This window comes from Sturnus vulgaris, chromosome 10, assembly GCF_052056855.1.
Source record: "Sturnus vulgaris isolate bStuVul1 chromosome 10, bStuVul1.hap1, whole genome shotgun sequence".
Taxonomy (NCBI): Eukaryota; Metazoa; Chordata; class Aves; order Passeriformes; family Sturnidae; genus Sturnus; species Sturnus vulgaris.
This window is the reverse complement of record NC_142252.1, coordinates 25,435,266-25,448,085: the sequence shown is the minus strand read 5'-3', so window position 1 is coordinate 25,448,085 and position 12,820 is coordinate 25,435,266. Positions and strand designations below refer to the sequence as shown.

The 12,820-nt window shown below is 40.7% G+C and overlaps 1 protein-coding gene across 2 annotated transcripts in view; it reads left to right on the top strand.

The window, feature by feature from the left end:
* Positions 1-177: 177 nt before the first annotated feature.
* HPS3 (HPS3 biogenesis of lysosomal organelles complex 2 subunit 1) overlaps positions 178-12,820 on the top strand; it is a 23,909-nt gene continuing 11,266 nt past the window's right edge. For both annotated transcript variants that reach the window (XM_014886122.2, XM_088171164.1), the window contains exons 1-11: positions 178-483; positions 1,280-1,774; positions 3,010-3,196; positions 4,168-4,253; positions 5,971-6,163; positions 6,436-6,517; positions 8,344-8,498; positions 10,013-10,121; positions 10,332-10,513; positions 10,912-11,089; positions 11,729-11,959. In XM_014886122.2, coding sequence (XP_014741608.2) covers positions 261-483; positions 1,280-1,774; positions 3,010-3,196; positions 4,168-4,253; positions 5,971-6,163; positions 6,436-6,517; positions 8,344-8,498; positions 10,013-10,121; positions 10,332-10,513; positions 10,912-11,089; positions 11,729-11,959 — 2,121 coding nt within the window. In that variant the 5' untranslated portion in view covers positions 178-260. The remainder of the gene's footprint in view (positions 484-1,279; positions 1,775-3,009; positions 3,197-4,167; positions 4,254-5,970; positions 6,164-6,435; positions 6,518-8,343; positions 8,499-10,012; positions 10,122-10,331; positions 10,514-10,911; positions 11,090-11,728; positions 11,960-12,820) is intronic.

The following is a 12,820-nucleotide window of genomic DNA, read 5'->3' as shown; positions in this document are numbered from 1 at the left end:
TCCACCAGTGTCCGGCGCGGCTCTGCCATGACGGAAGATTCCCGGGGGTGCTCGCCCATCAGCAGAGCCGCGCCAAGGCCACACGGAAGCTCGTAGGAGGGTGGCGGTGCCGGGGCAGGCGCACGGTGCCGGCCCATCCCTGGCCTGGCCCCGGCCCGCGCAGCGCCGCGCCGAGGCGGCTCTGCCCTGCGGGAAGTGCCGGGCGCCGCCCCGGGAGGCTGCGGGTGCTCTCCGCTGCTGCAGCGGAACTTCTCGGGACCATGGTGCAGCTTTACAACCTGCACCCCTTCGGCTCGCAGCGAGTAGTGCCTTGCAAGCAAGAACCGGCGCACTTCTGCTGCGGCCAAGACGTGCTGTTCGTGGCCAGCACGGCGGCCAGCTGCAGGGTGGAGGTGTTCGCCGTGCGCGAACAGGGCCGCTGCGAGGCCCTGGGCTCCTTCGCCACGCTGGGTGCGGTGCTGCGCATGGCGCACAGCTCGACAGGTCAGTCCTGGCCATTGCTGGGTCCGTGAGTGCTCGAGTGCGAGGAGCGGCCCTGGGGCTGCGCGGGACGGGGATGGGGAGCCGGCCGGGCCGGGCCGGGCCGGGCCGGGGGGCTGCGGAAACAAAGCCGCTCGGGCTCCGCAGCGGGATAAGGACCTGGCCTCCCGCTCAGGCTCTCCCCAGGCTACTCCCGAGCCGGGGCGCGCCTGCTGGAGCGGGCCGGCAGCGGGCCGAGCAGGGAAGCGCGGGCCGGCCCCGGCGCCGGCAGTCGGGCCTGCCGAGGGAGGGTGGGAGCTGCATCTCTCCGTCGTCTGCCTCCGCCTTGGTTGTGGTCTGTGCTCTCGACTCTGCTTTCGGTCTTTTTTGTTTTTATTTTCTGTTTTCAGAGCACGGAGTGGGTGGTCGTTCCAGCCCATTCCACAGCTCTTCATGAGTCTATTGGTCTATTGCTTTCCATGGTCTGTAGAGAACAAAACATTTCGTTTATTAATGGGTATGAGAAGGGGAGGGGTGGGAGGAACCTTGTATGCAATCACAACTTGTAGGGAGGATTCACATAGGAGTTGCTCAGGACCTACATCTCTAAGTCCTTGTTGCTTTGAGTGATTCGTGAAGTGTATGCTACCCAGCAAAGAAAATTGCGCTTTTAGAGAAAAGTTGTTGAAAACTGGTTTTGGAACTTTTTGTAAGAGTTGAGACTTGAAGATGTTCTTTGTAGCATACTACAGCAGGTAAAGAGCTCAGAAACTGTAATCTGTTTTTTAATGATATATCAGTATGACTACTTTCTTTTAAGGAGACTATCTGGTGACAATTGAAGAAAAAAACAAAACAACTTTCCTAAGAGCATATATGAACTGGAGATGCATGTCTGCAGGGAGTTCTCGCGTGTGTGTTCGGATGGTTGGTCACAAGATGGAAGAGTCATACAGTGAAACCTTAAAAGATCAGATGTCAGTTGTTGAAATGCCGCTTTCAGATCCTCCACTGTGCATTTCGTGTTGTTCTGTGAATGGAGATCTTCTTGTGGGCTGCAAGAATAAACTAGTCATGTTCTGTTTGAAATACCGGGTCATAAAGCAGAATTTGACTGTGTTAGATTTTGAACGCTCCTTAATTTTGCATATTGATAACCTCATTCCTGCTGAAGTTGCATTTTGTGCCAGACATATAGCCATAACAACAGAGCTGGATGTTCTAATCCTGAAACTGGAACTGGTCCAGCAAAGTGCAGATGGGACCCAGCAATGTGCTCAGAGAGTCAGTGCACCAGAAAAAGCTGTGGATGGAGGTAGGTGCTGAAATAATTTTTTTTTTTAAACCTCCAAGAATCTGCTAATTTATTCCTGTTGTTCTGAAGGTAGTCTCGAACAAGGTCTTTGACCTTCAGAAAATATTTCCAGATTGTGCTATCACTGACTATCAGCTGAATGTTCTAGAGCATGAATAGTTGTACCAGCCTGCAGGTGGAGGTAACATTTCAAACAATTATGCCATCATGCTGCACACTTAGAGAATAGTACAGCCTCTGCAGGCACAGAATTAGGTCCCCTGTTTAGGGTGGGCCAATTTAAAGGGGTAGTAGTTCAGTGTGCTGTATTCTAAAAAGTTATTCTATCCGTGTCATTGCCTAAGTAACTGGCTTACACAATTAAGAATGTTTCTGTTGTGATGCGTGTGTACATTTGTAACTGTTAGGCTCAGAACCTGCCATAATCAAGCAAATTCTCGTTTTTCAGTCCTTTATCTTATTTGAGGATTTGCCTTAGAATTCTAGAAATCCCAGAAACAGATGTACTCAGGATGTTTCATTCCTGTGTATTACAAGATATCAATCCATATGTAATCAGTTATCAATTCCCACTTTTCCAAATGTTTATGTATCAGATCAACACCAACAAACCTTAGGAAGGTCCTTTCTTTATAACTGAAGAAACTTAAAAGGATTGTCCTTTAGAAATGGAAACTGTACCTAGAAAAAATTTAAAGATAAATAAGACTTTTCACATTGGGACAATGTAAATGCAGTGTTCTTCACTGAGTGAAGATGGGTCTTTTCTCAGATAAAGGTGTCCTGCTCCTAGTGTTTTTTTATTACTAAAAACTACATAGAAAAGTTGCAGTTACCTTGTTAGTGTTATTAGGATTTGCTTTCCAGGACTTAAGTGAGTTAAAGATAACACAGTTTCCTGTGATAGCTGCCTTTGCCTTCTCAAATTCTCTTCAGCCAAAAGTCAGCATTTTTTTGATGACCAGCCATTTGCAACATTGGCTGCCTTTGACTCACCTTCTCATGAACAGTTTACCTGTTCGGGGTTTTTTTTCCAGAAGTCTTAAGTATTCAGACTGTTGAGGCTTAAGTAGGAATTGTTCCCACCTTCTAGTACAGCTGTTTTCAAAATCGTGCAGTTTGAGGAAGCCAATGCTAGCAGGGTAGCTGTAATTGAAGAATTTAATTGATATTGTCATACCATTTTCTTATTGCTGCATGGAATGGTTTGAACAGTTAACATTTTCATTGCTCAGGTGTGAAAGATGAAAGTCCTTCAACGCATCCTTTACAGCTTGAATTAGATGAGTTCATCATATGTCAGAAGCCAGTGGAACTGCTTGGGGAAGAAAGTAAGCTATGTGAGATACCTGTCACACTGGAATCCACAGAGTTACCTACAGAAGACACAAAGCATTTCCAAGTGCAGTATCTGCTTTTCAGGTATTACAGATGTATTTTCCCTATTATGAGTTAATTTACTACAAAAAACCAAACTGAGTTGTGTGTTTTGTCTTTTTGAAAGGAAACTCCTGGTATTTTGACTTCTGGGGTTTTTTATAAGGTTCGGTGTTTCTTTTGAACTGAGGAAATTATGGGATACCAAAGAAACTCCATTTTTTAGTCTATTGGAATATTTCACATGGAAGGGATCTGCAGCAATCATTAGTGCAGCTGCCTGACCACTTCTGGGGTGAGCCACTATTAAAGCATATTATTAAGGGCACAGTCCAAACGCCTCTTTAACAGTGACAGGGTCTAGGGCATCAACCACCTCTCTGGGAAGCCTGTTCAGTGTTTCACCATTCTCGGTAAGAAATTGCTTCCTCATGTCAGGTCTGAACCTCCTGTGGCACAGCTTTGAGCCTTTCCCAGGTGTCTTGTCCCAGGATCCCAGGGAGGAAAGCTCAGCACCTGCCTCTCCAGGTCCTCTCCTCCAGAAGCTGATTTAGTCTTCCTTTTTCATCAAAATTTCTATCAAAAGCTGAGGTAGAATTGATGTCAGCGTCCGACAGTGAATTCCAAAGCAAAGCAGGGAAAAGGATGACACGTAATAGGAAAAAAATAGTACTAGAGATGGCATGATGTTCCATATAGCTCAGTGGACTAAAAAGAAAGAGGAAAAAAAGGTTAAATTGAGTTCAAAATCAGTTGTGGGATTTCTTCAGTGATGTCAAACTTTGACATGCATCTTACAGACAAGCAAAGAGAGGATTTTGGTTGCAGGAATGGAGTTCTATCTAGCTGTGCCGTGTGCTTCTTGGCATTGCTGTGCTAATGGCATTGGGAGTAGGAGCGTGCGTTCTTGCTGAGTGTTAAAACATGAGCTGTGTAGCCAGTGCTGTTTATTTGTCCAAGGTATATCATCATAATTTCTCACTGCAGTCCCACGTTGTTTCGGACTTCTTTCCTAGACGTTTTGCACCTGACCAGTCGCCTTTTGGGTTTTGTGAAGAGACAAAGTTGCACTCTATTCAACTGCTTCCTGTATACCAGACAGGTATATGGATATGCATGAATGCACAATGGAACTGTGTCACAGGAGACTTGGGAAAGGAAAGAACTTCTTTATGTATCCTGTTTTGTACACTATGTGATTTCTGTGTGATTTGTTTTGAAATTGAGATATTTCCTCCCTTTTCAATGATTTAAACTGAGCTTCTGTTAACAAAATAGTCTTTTAATTTCTCTGAGTTCTACATAAACCTTGAACTAAAATACCTATTCAACGCACCACAAGTGTGACTAAATCAGCTTTTATCAGTTCTTTGCCAATAAATTTTGTGTTGCAAAACAGTCACCCTTTACATTGCGTTAATAAAATTCCCCTTAGTGTTACAAGATACTAGACTGCTGCTCAGCCAGCCAAGGAAATCAGTATAGTAAACCTTAATAATCACTAAGGTACTGGTTACCTTTCTGAAGGGCCTTAATTAAAACTGGAAGGCATGAATGCTAATTTTAGGAGTTCACTAGCTCAAGCCACAAAAGACCTGTGGAAGAATTTAATACTGTATGTTAGCAGTCAGATTTCATAGAATCACAGAATATCTTGAGTTGGAAGGGACTCACAAGGACCATTGAATCCAACTCCTGCCCCTGCGGAGGAGAACCCCAAGAATCCCACCAAGTGCCTGAGAACATTTTCCAAATGCTCCTTGAGCTCTGACAGGCTTGGGCCATGACCACTGCCCTGGGGAGCCTCTTCCAGTGCCTGACCACCCTCTGGGGGAAGAACCTTTTCCTAATACCCAGTCTAAACCTCCCCTGACACAGGTTTTTGCCATTCCCTCAGGAACTGCACAAAGAATGCTCTTAGGTCTCTCTTCAGTCCCCTCTAGGCTGAACAAACCAAGTCCCCTCAGCCACTCCTCCTGTGGCCTCCCCTTCAGACTCTTCACCATCTCTGTAGCCCTCCCTTAGTCTCTTCTCTAATAGGTTTATATCCTTCTTGTATTGTGGTGCCCCAAACTGCCCCCAGGACTCAAGATAATGCTGCCCCAGTGCAGAGCAGACTGGGACAATCCCATCCCTGCCCCCTCAGCAATGCTGTGCCTGATGCATCCCAGCATATGGTTGGCCCTTGACTTTTACTGGCCGTTCACTCAGTTTGAGATGGTTTACTGTCTGCTAAGTAGCAATGCCTCATTTAACTTGCAGCTGGCTGAAAAGAATGAGCTACTTGCCATTTAACTCCAGCTGTCTTATGCTCTTACGTGATTTACAGGCTTTGACAAGAGGATCTGTAGAATATGAACACAGCTGTTACCTGCTAAAGTAGCATCCTAATAAATTCTGCCATTTCCAGCCTTTTCTTTCCTTAAGAAATGACTTATTTTTTTGTGAGCTGCAGCTCTGAATGACCATTCATTGCAACTTAAAAGTAATTGTCTAAGATCAGGCTTTCAGTCCATGGATGCTTAGTTGCAGTGAATTTAGGACTCTCTAATACTGTTACATCTATAGAATTTATTCACATCTTCACATGGGTGCTACATCCATATTTTTGTGAAAATGCCTCCAAATGAGATAACATGTCATTCAATTTTCTGACATGCACTGAGCTTCATATAAAACTTTTTTTTACTAGCTGCTAAGAAAACTAGTCTGCAACTTGGGCAGGTATGATTGTATCTTTTAGGCTTCAGGCTTGGAATGGAATTGCCAGGTTTTCATTTATGAAGTATATAAAATGCCTTTCTCATTGTTACATCTAGGAATTTCTGCAACAGCCTGTGAGGAAATAGAGAACAAGAGAAAACTTCTGAGTCTCTTCTGCTTTTTCTCTTTACCTCATGTTGGATATCTCTACTCTATTGGGAAGTTAGTAGAACTAATTTCTACTTACCAATATTCAGAGAAGTCAGAGCAGGCAGTCCTCACTCCACAGTTCCTGCATGTCATTACAAGGTACTATGTTTATGGTTTTACTGATAATATTACTATGTTTCTTTATGCTGCTGTCCTTTCTAATCTTTTTTTTTAACCTCTGATACGTCCTTCATAGCCTCCTGGAAATCTCTGGGCAGGCTCATGTGCTAGTTCAGCATACCACTCCTGCTTGGGCTTTTAAGCCCATTTCTTGAAAGGTAAAAGAGCTGATGCATTGTAGTCGTGGCTGCTTGATTTTTGCAAATCTTAATTTCTTTCCTTCATTGTTGTGTTTTCTTCTTTTCCCCTAGTCAGAACCTGCAGTGCTTCACAGTGCGATGCAGTGCAGCAGCAGCTCGTGGTGAGGATCCATATATTGACACGACTGTGAAGGTATGTCATATATATCATTACATCATATATCATACCATATATCAGATATAGCGAAAGTACACTTCTCATTACCTCACTGATAGAATGGGGGTAGTGCTATGGCACTTAGTTGACTTACATTTTGAAATCCTGTTAGTGTCTGGTGGCTGAACCAATAAAATAACATCCAAAATAAATGGCATGTTGTATTTTGGTGGTCTGCAGATGTCCCAATGAAACAATCTATTATTGCCATGTAAAATTTTAGACCATTAGTAGAATATTTTCAAAAACATGAAAAGCTATAAAATCACTTCTTTTTTAAACTAAATTCCATGCTTTGATCTATAAAACTGAACAAAGGGTGCAGACCTTTCTTTTATTGTATGATGTTTCTTTCTCTTAGGTGTCCATGACAAACCAGTTTTTCTTAAGAGGCACAAGGGAATCAAACAAGTCTGCTACCAAATACTTAGGGCGTGTTTTTTTAGGAGGAGGCTTTTGATCCTTGGAGGTCTAAACTTTTTGCCTTCTTTAAATTGCTTATCAGTAAAAACTATTGAATGTAAAGATTGTGATACACATTAATAGAAGTAGTAGGAAAGTTAGACAGAGGTGTATTTTAAGATAGCATTTAAGGATTTCTTCTGAGTGTGTAGACAGCAGACATAAAGAAGCCATAGGAGAGTAGAAGTTTTACAAAATTCTCAAGAGCCAAACATGTATCCTTTGCTCTGGATAGCTAATATCAGCATGTGACACAATCTCACCTGTCCATTCTCCAGTCTCAGTTTTCTGCGTTTTCACTGTGGGTTACATTTAAATCCATCACAGTTCCTCCAGTCAGCCAGCAGGCTGCTTCCTGTGTCTGTAGGAGTTTTGAAGAGGTGTGAAGGCTGCAGACCTAGGCAGATTTCTGTGCTGCAGCTTGCCATCCACAGTGTGCCCACCCATTCTGGCATGGATCCCTCCATGGGCTGCAGTCACTGAGGAGCTACAGTCCCTGTGCTGCTGTGAGTCCTTCACAGGCCACTTCCCTCATGGGTGTCCCAGTGTGGAGTTTCAAGTGTTATGGTGGTTATTTTTATTATTTGCTATTAGTATTTTTCCTGCTATTTTTTTTAACCAGTTTTAGAGCTGCCTCATTCTGGGTCTCACTACCCCAGGGCAGTTTAGACCACTGTAGACCTCTACCTCTTACAAGAAATACTGAAGTGTCTTCAAAAAGCAGGTTACACGTATAATGCTGTGTTGTCTTGTTTCACTGTGTATGTTAATTTTTAAGTGTAAGTATTTTATCTTTTTAAAGGCGTAAATTTAGAGTATTTCTGTGCAAATGAAGTTGCATTTTTCAATTTTTAGTCCATTATAGATGATAGCATATGTTTTACGTGAAAAGTGCATATAGAGCAAATCGGGGAAATAATACTGTCTATGTAAGATAACAATAGGCAAGCAAATATAATACTGCTATCTGTAACTGCTTTTTATAAGCAACTGAAATCAAGACTTTTATAACCAGGCAGTCTTTCAAAACTTGGCCAAATTCAAACTATTCAGGATAAAGTTTTCTGCGTTAGGCATTTCTGCTTTACCTCATGTTCAGTTACTTTGAGAAACATAGCTGAAACTGTGCAGTTGCTTTGAAGAGTGAAACAATTGTTTTCCCACTCCTTATTAAATTAATCTTTGTAGTCATTTATTAATATTTTTATTCTTGCTTAAATGAAGCACTCAGGAAAGACAGTGGATGCTTTTATTTTACAGGGGTTACCTTTTTCTGATTTATTTAAAAACTTAACATACATTACCAAGTGAAATTACAAAACAGTCACTTTCCTTTGTAGGCTTGTCCACCTGTCACACTGGATGTCTGTACATTAAGAATGCAGCTTTTTATAGGACCGAGAGCTATCTGTCATTTCAAAAACCATATAATTCTTTTGACTAAGGCAGACACTGAAGATATTACTGAAAGAAGAAAGCCTACAAGAAGGATGCTGTAAGGATTTGTGTCTTTTAGGGAGATGATACTTATAGCTCTGAGTACAGTGCTGAACCTCTGGATCTTGCAATTTAAGAGTGGTTCTTCTGTTGAAAAACTCTTTAGAAATAATTGCCTTAGTAATTGAGAAGAGCAGTCAAGCTTTTTTTTTCCAATTCTATTGTATTTACTGACATAGAAGAAATGAGCATAAAGTCACAAATGCTTGAAATCAACAAAATGTTAAAATTATATCACTAAGAATTTATCCTGAGAATTAAAAAAATATTTATCTTAAGAAAAAAATGTAGAGTACCAAAAAAATGTAGTGCCAAAGCTACAGGTTACAAAATATGTTACAGCACAAAATTAAATGTCTTATCTTTGGCTTATGATTCTTTCCAAGAAAGTTGAGAACATCACTGTAGTTATCCATGACCAAAGTTGGACCAGACTTTGCCCCAGGTTACTGTTGTAGCATGTGTGTAGCCAGAGGCATATGTGACTTTTTACAAGTTTCTATAGAAAGTGCTATTCCTTTTCCATTTTTGGGGGCTTTTCATAAAACAGCTAAGCAGCTATTCTAAACAGCTATTCAGAAATCAAATCAATTCAAGTCAGTTTAAGTTAATTAACAAGAGTGGGAGACAGCTTTAGTTGATTGAAGAGTTATTTGAACCAGTATTTCTTGAAGCCTAGAGAAGACATTATTCAGAAGAAGATAAGGAGAAGCCTGTCAGGAAAAATGCCTATTCACAATACTGTAGTTTTCTTGTATAAAGCCCATCTTCTGCCAGTTGTGTTGTTTCAAATATTCTAATTGGCATTTGAAGGAGATACACCTTTACGTTCTGTAAAAAACGCAAGTTGAACAATACTAAGCTACGTAGCATCATAATTTGAAAATAAAGATGTAAACATCTTTGCATCTGTACAGTTAAAATAAAATTAAAAACCAGAACAAAAAGAGTGTGTTTTCCTACAGTGCTTTCAACCCTCAGGGCTTTATAGACCAAGACAATAGAATTTTAGCATAAAAGTGTTCTGATACCTCTTTATGCCATGTCTTGGCAAACACTTTGTTAGAGCTGCAGGGGCAAACATGCAATAAGTCGTTACAGGAGATGAAACAGCTAATTTGAATTACTTAACTGTGTGAGGTCTGGTTGGATAAGGCCCTGGGCAGTCTGTCCTGGTCAGTGGGTGGCATCCCATGCCTATGACAAGGTGATTAGAACTAGATAATCTTTAAGGTCCAAGCCAGGCCATTTGATGATTCTCTGATTCCTGGTACTCCCTGGTGTTAAGCAGAGGAGATGTAGTGGACAGTTCTGATGATGACTCTTGTGTATGAACATGCCTATCCTTGCTCTGTTATTAGCCATTGCACTTAAATTCACAGCTTAACTCTCCAGCACTTACTGGTCTGCAAACATACCTATTTATGCATTTGAATTACGAAATGAGTGGGGGTTTTTTTGGTTGCATAGTGTTTATTTCAACACCGACGACAACTTAACTCTTTTCTCTAGTTCCAGAAAGGCTGACAGCATCAAATCCAGAACAAATTCAGAGTCAGAGCCTGGTTGGAATTTATATATTATAAACACTGTTTCAACAATTCAGCTTTACAGAGAAATGGTATTGTCCAACTTCCGCTTTTGTTGTTTGCTAACTAAAAATAAGTACTGTTAATTAATCTCTGATGCATGTCATTCTTGAATCTAGTGCAGTGTATTTCTTGTGACTAGCCCATAATCCTGTTTCAAATGGCTGCTGCCCTCATTAGAATTGTTCCTGTATATTCTTAATTTTTGTCAGCAGCCTAAGTATATCCTGTGTCTGTTCTAGGTAGATTATAGTAGAACTTACGAAAATGTTAAAACTGAGAGCTGCATCCATCTTCTAAGTGAGGCTCACTTACTGGTCAGAGCAGCTATAATGGACCCTCATTTCCTTAAATCAGATGAGAAGGAAGATCTTCTAAGAGCATTCAGAGAAAGTTGTGCCTTCTTGGGAGACTGCTACAGCAGGTATGTCTTAGATATCAAAGTGGCATAGGTGAGCTTGTTTCCTTAAACACAGTAGAATAGTGTAGTATAGTGTAGAGTAACCTTAAAATGAAAATCCATAATGCTCTGCTATTTTATATTAGTAATGCTTTGCTATTATATATTAGTTTTGCATATGTAATATAAACTTTTCTGTTTTACAAAACCAGCTTAATCTAGGCCTCTCTTCGGTCTCTGGTTGTCTTTGTTGTCATTAAACAGAATTTAATTATTCATAATTATGTTGAATTCAACAGAATTATGTTGAATGTGAGCAATATAAGCAGATAACTGATGTGCCTGCGACTTTGTTTGATGTGGTTTTAGTTCTTACAAAGAGTTGTTTTGTTATTTTTTTCCTTCCTCTCTATTTCCTTCAGGTTTGACACAAAGGATTACCACCTTGCTTTGCCATACTACAGAATGTCAGGTTTATCCATGACTGAGGTTTTAAAGAGACTAGTTTCAGAACGTGATGAAATACAGACATACGAGAGAGGATTTATATTTTACTTAACTCATTCTCTTAGTGAAGACTCAAATGAAGAACTAAGTAAGGTAGAAATAAGTTGGTTTATTTGTAATCTGCTAATTTAGTTCCAGTTTTAAGAATTGTGTATCAAGTATTATTCACTTTCCCTTTGAAAATTTTAAGCTGCTTTTTTAGTTTGACAGCTATTCTTTTTCACATTATTTTTATTTTCCCATTTTTGTTGAATAGCAAGCAGCACCTATGATGCTTTGGACTGCATTCAAGCAACATCTTACAGGTTTGGCTATCATGATGCATGTTGCTATGATCTGGTTGCCACTTGCACAGAGACACTGCTGTTCTAGGAAAGCCCTGCCTCAAATTTATGTCATCTTCATTTCTGTAGCAAAACAAACAGTTTCTTTGATCATTGCTAAATTGCACAGATTGCTAAAAACAGTTCATTTTGATGGTAGATGTTCTCCTAGCATGCGGGAATAGGGGTTGAATCACTACCAGATAGAAATCCTTTATTTTTACCAGTAGGAGGAGAGAGGCAGGAAAGGCACAGTGATTTGATAGCTAAGCTGAACTTGTCTGTTTTAAAAGAGTACAAACAAACCAGCCACAAAAAACAAAACAACAGAACTGCACTACTTTCATATGCTATAGAAGAATGTATATCTGAAAAGGTCTAAACTGTCAAATGCCTTTTATTTCAATAGGAATCAGGAAATAAAGTTCTCCAGATATTCTATCACACGGACCCCGTGCAGTTGCCTCATATCCTTTGCAGTCCCAGCATGAGAAACATATGTCCTTTGACAGCTGTGAAGTATCTTCAGAAAGTAGAAAAGGTGATGCCATCAGTAGTCCTGACACTTACTAAGGCTTTCTTGGCTCTGAAAATGGGAGACCTGACAATGTATGAACATGAAATGGACTCCTGTAAGGAGGTAAGGTATGCCAAGAGCATGAGCTATTCATGCTTTACAAAGTCCAAGTCAATAGTTTGACTTGTAGTTGCATTTTCCAGTAAAAGAAATTTCTGATCACTCCTCTTACCCCTGATATGCTTTGTAGGCTCCACTGAATGTCTACAGCAACAGTAGAACAGAGGGCTGACATACAATGGGACTGTACAGTTTGCCCTGCACGTAGGGTAGTCTTGTCTTGGCAAAGACTTAGAAAATTAGCAAGTTTTGAAGCTCTTAATTCTTGATCAATTAGATGCTGTTTTACTGCGAGGTAACCCATCTACCAGTGCTCCTCTGTTGCATGGGAGGATTGTATAGTAGTATTTCTACATCCCTCCACCTGAAATTAATATGTGATATGCCCATCAAAACACCAGCTATATGCAAACAGCCATTATAAAATGGCTCTTGAACAGAATATTTGTCCATTGTGCTCACAGACTGAAGTTTCTGTATGCAATTTCACATATTCTCTGGATTCAAAGCACATAACTCTTATTAAGACCAGATCAGAACCTACTTCAGAGCTGTTAAAGTAAGAATTCCTCCTAATTGGGGGCAAAAATGTTAGTGGAGCTCTCTCTGCCATAGAGGTTCATATGTATGAGGCCAATCTGTAAATCACTTCTTGTTGAATTTGTTCAAGACTGTGGAATATCCAAAGGTAATAGAATTTGAAACAGAGTTCTTCTTATAGTGGGATATTGGGAGTCTAAACACTTTTAAAATAAATGGATAGCTGTTTCAAAGTTAGATACCATGATTTGGTGGAAGAAGTCCTGCACAGTTTTTAAAGTAAGCTGTTTTTGAGTTGCAAGGTGGGAGCTGTTTCAAAAATTA